The 3,377-nt window shown below is 59.9% G+C and overlaps 1 protein-coding gene across 1 annotated transcript; it reads left to right on the top strand.

Annotated features, from left to right (window-relative positions):
• Nucleotides 1-308: 308 nt before the first annotated feature.
• LOC130599618 (26S proteasome regulatory subunit 6B-like) lies at nucleotides 309-2,925 on the top strand (the record flags this gene model as incomplete). The annotated part of the gene is given in 6 exon segments (XM_057410246.1): nucleotides 309-464; nucleotides 696-789; nucleotides 1,451-1,618; nucleotides 2,277-2,353; nucleotides 2,756-2,788; nucleotides 2,790-2,925. Coding segments are annotated over 6 exon segments (664 nt in total), but the record flags the coding sequence as incomplete, so codon positions are not given.
• Nucleotides 2,926-3,377: the final 452 nt, after the last annotated feature.

Raw genomic sequence — 3,377 nt, 5'->3', positions numbered from 1 at the left:
GGGCAACAATGGGGATGTAATGGGGCAGCAGTGGGGAGGGAAGTGGGAAGCAATGGAGAGGGAAGTGGGAAGCAATGGGGAAGCAATGGGGCAGCCATAGGACAACAATGGGGAAGCCAGAAGGGACAAATAGGGATGCAATGGGGAATCAATGGGGCAGCAATGGGGATGGAAGGGGGTGGAGGGGTCATGGGGGGGATGGAGGTGGATGGGTGACCCCTTTCATGCCTATGGCGCTGGAGCTCCATTCATGCCCATGGTTGGGAGGCTCCATCCCTGCCCCATAGCAGGGCTCTCGTGCCCCATAGCCGTGGGTGCCCTGCCCCATTGCCGTGGGTCTGTGCCCCACTGCAGACCAGAAGCCGGATGTGATGTACGCCGACATCGGGGGCATGGACATCCAGAAGCAGGAGGTGCGCGAGGCTGTGGAGCTGCCCCTGACCCACTTCGAGCTCTACAAGCAGGTACCAGCCCCATAGCCCTCCCTATAGCCCTGCCCCATAGCACCCACTCCTAAGGAGCACTTTTGGGTGCCAGCCCCATTGCTTTGCTCCATAGCCCTGCCCCGTAGCCCTGCCCTATTGCTCTACCCCATAGCCCACCCCCCCCAAGTGGGTGCCAGCATCATTGCTCTACCCCATAGCCCAGCCCCATTGCCATGCCCCATAACCCTACCCCATTGCTCTGCCCCGTAGATCGGCATTGACCCCCCCCGAGGTGTCCTCATGTATGGGCCCCCCGGCTGTGGCAAGACCATGCTGGCCAAGGCAGTGGCACATCACACCACGGGTAGGGCACCCATGGGTGCTGGGGGGGATCCGTGGGTCTCTATGGGGTCTCTGTGGCTCTCTAGGGGTCCCTATGGGGTCTCTAGGGATATCTATGGGTTTCTGTGGGGTTTCTGTGGGTCTCTATTGGGTCTCTATGGGGTCTGTATGGGTTTCTATGGGTCGCTGTGGGTCTCTATGGGGTTATAGCAGGGTCCAGGCAGTGTTGCTGCGCATCCACCAAGGGGCAGTGTAGTGCTGCAGCCCACTGGGAGGACACGCTCCCTCTGCTCTATGGGTCGCTATGGGTCCCTATAGGTCTCTGTGGGTCTCTATGGGTCCCTATGGGTCTCTATGGGGTTTCTATGGGTCTTTGTGGGGGTCTCTGTGGGTTTCTCAGGGTTACTGTGAGGTTTCTATGGGTCTCTCTGAGGTTTCTATGGGTGTTTATGGTGTCTCTATGGGCGCGTATGGGGTCTCTATGCGTCCCTATGGGTCTCTATGGGGTTTTTGTAGGTCTCTATGTGGTTTCTGTGGGTTTCTATGGGTGTTTATGGGGTCTCTGTGGGTCCCTATGGGTTCGCTATGGGTCCCTATGGGTTCGCTATGGGTCCCTATGAGTTCCTATGGGTCCCTATGAGTCCCTATGGGTCCCTATGGTTCGCTATGGGTCTGCCCCCCAGCGGCCTTCATCCGCGTGGTGGGCTCGGAGTTCGTGCAGAAGTACCTGGGCGAGGGGCCCCGCATGGTGCGCGACGTCTTCCGCCTGGCCAAGGAGCACGCCCCCGCCATCATCTTCATCGACGAGATCGACGCCATCGCCACCAAGCGCTTCGACGCCCAGACCGGCGGTAGCGCCGTGGGGCGGCCGTGGGGCAGGCGGCGGGGGGCACTGGGGTGGGGGGAAGGGCCCCATAGGGACTGTAATGGGGGGGTTCCATTGGGGGGCGTTGGGGTGGGGGGAAGAGCCCCATAGGAAAGTCAATGGGGGGGCCATTGGGGGTCATCGGAGTGGGGGGAATTGCCCCACAGGGACTGCAATGGGGGGGTTCCATAGGGGGTCATTGGGGTGGGGGGAAGAGCCCCATAGGCACGGCAATGCGGGGTCATTGGGGGTCATTGGGGTGGGGGGAAGAGCCCCATAGGGACTGCAATGGGGGTGTTTGGGGGGGCGTTGGGGGTACCCACTGAGGGTTATTGGGGCATCCCATAGGTGTTCTGTGGGTGCTCTATGGGGCAGTCCATGGGTGCTATGCGGCAGACCGTGTGTGCTCTATGGGGCAGTCAGTGCCTGCTCTATGGGTGCTGTATGGGGCACCCATGGGTGCTATGGAGCAGTCCATGGGTGCTATGGGGCAGTGGGTACTCTATGGGTGCTCTATGGGGCAGTCGGTGTTCTATGGGTGCTCTGTGGGGCAGTTAGTGGGTGCTCTGTGGGTGCTCTATGGGGCAGTCAGTGGGTGCTCTATGGGTGCTATGGGGCACCCATGGGTGCTCCATGACCCCCAGCTGACCGTGAGGTCCAACGCATCCTCCTGGAGCTCCTCAACCAGATGGACGGCTTTGACCAGAACGTCAACGTCAAGGTGGGGCCCATGGGTGCTATGGGGGTCCTATGGGAGTTCTATGGGGTCCTACGGGAGTCCTATGGTTGTTATGGGGTTCTATGGGTGCTATGGATCTCTGTGGGTTTTTTCAGGTCCTGTGGGTCCTATGTCCTATGGGTCTCGTATGGGTTCTATGAGGTCCTATGGTGTCTATGGGGCTCTATGGATCTCCTATGGGTTCTATGAGTTCTTTGAGCTCCTATGGATCTTCTATGGGTTCTATGGGTCCTCTGGGGTTCCGTGGGTCTCTATGGCTGCTTATGGGTCTCTGTGGGTCCTATGTATTCCATGCATCTTCAATGGGTTCCATGGTCTCTATGGGTCCTATGGCCCTGTGGATCTCTATGGGTCGCCAATGGTTCCCTATGGGTCCCCCCGCAGGTGATCATGGCCACGAACCGCGCGGACACCCTGGGACCCGGCGCTGCTGCGCCCGGGCCGCCTGGACCGCAAGATTTGTGTTCCCGCTGCCCGACCGCGCCAGAAGCGCCTCATCTTCTCCACCATCACCGGCAAGATGAACCTCTCCGAGGAGGTCGACCTCGAGGACTGTATCCGCCGGCGCGCCCGGGGGCTCCCTTGGCTCCATGGGGCTCCATTGGGTTGGCTTCATGGGGCTCCATTGGGTTGGCTTCATGGGGCTCCATTGGGTTGGCTTCATGGGCTTCCATTGGGTTGAGGTCATGTACTTCCATTGGGTTGGCTTCATGGGCCTCCATTGGGTTGGCTTCACGGGCCTCCATTGGGTTGAGGTCATGGGCTTCCATTGGGTTGGCTTCATGGGCCTCCGTTGGGTTGGCTTCATGGGCCTCCATTGGGTTGAGGTCATGGGCTTCCATTGGGTTGGCTTCATGGGCCTCCATTGGGTTGAGGTCATGGGCTTCCATTGGGTTGGCTTCATGGGCCTCCGTTGGGTTGAGGTCATAGGCTTCCATTGGGTTGGCTTCATGGGCCTCCGTTGGGTTGGCTTCATGGGCTTCCATTGGGTTGGCTTCATGGGCCG

Source organism: Pezoporus wallicus, unplaced genomic scaffold, assembly GCF_028554395.1.
Source record: "Pezoporus wallicus isolate ANWC-B61680 ecotype Strahan unplaced genomic scaffold, APGP_CSIRO_Pwel_v1 contig_14152, whole genome shotgun sequence".
NCBI lineage: Eukaryota > Metazoa > Chordata > Aves > Psittaciformes > Psittacidae > Pezoporus > Pezoporus wallicus.
Note: the sequence above shows the minus strand (reverse complement) of the source record. Positions and strands in the feature narration are given on the sequence as shown.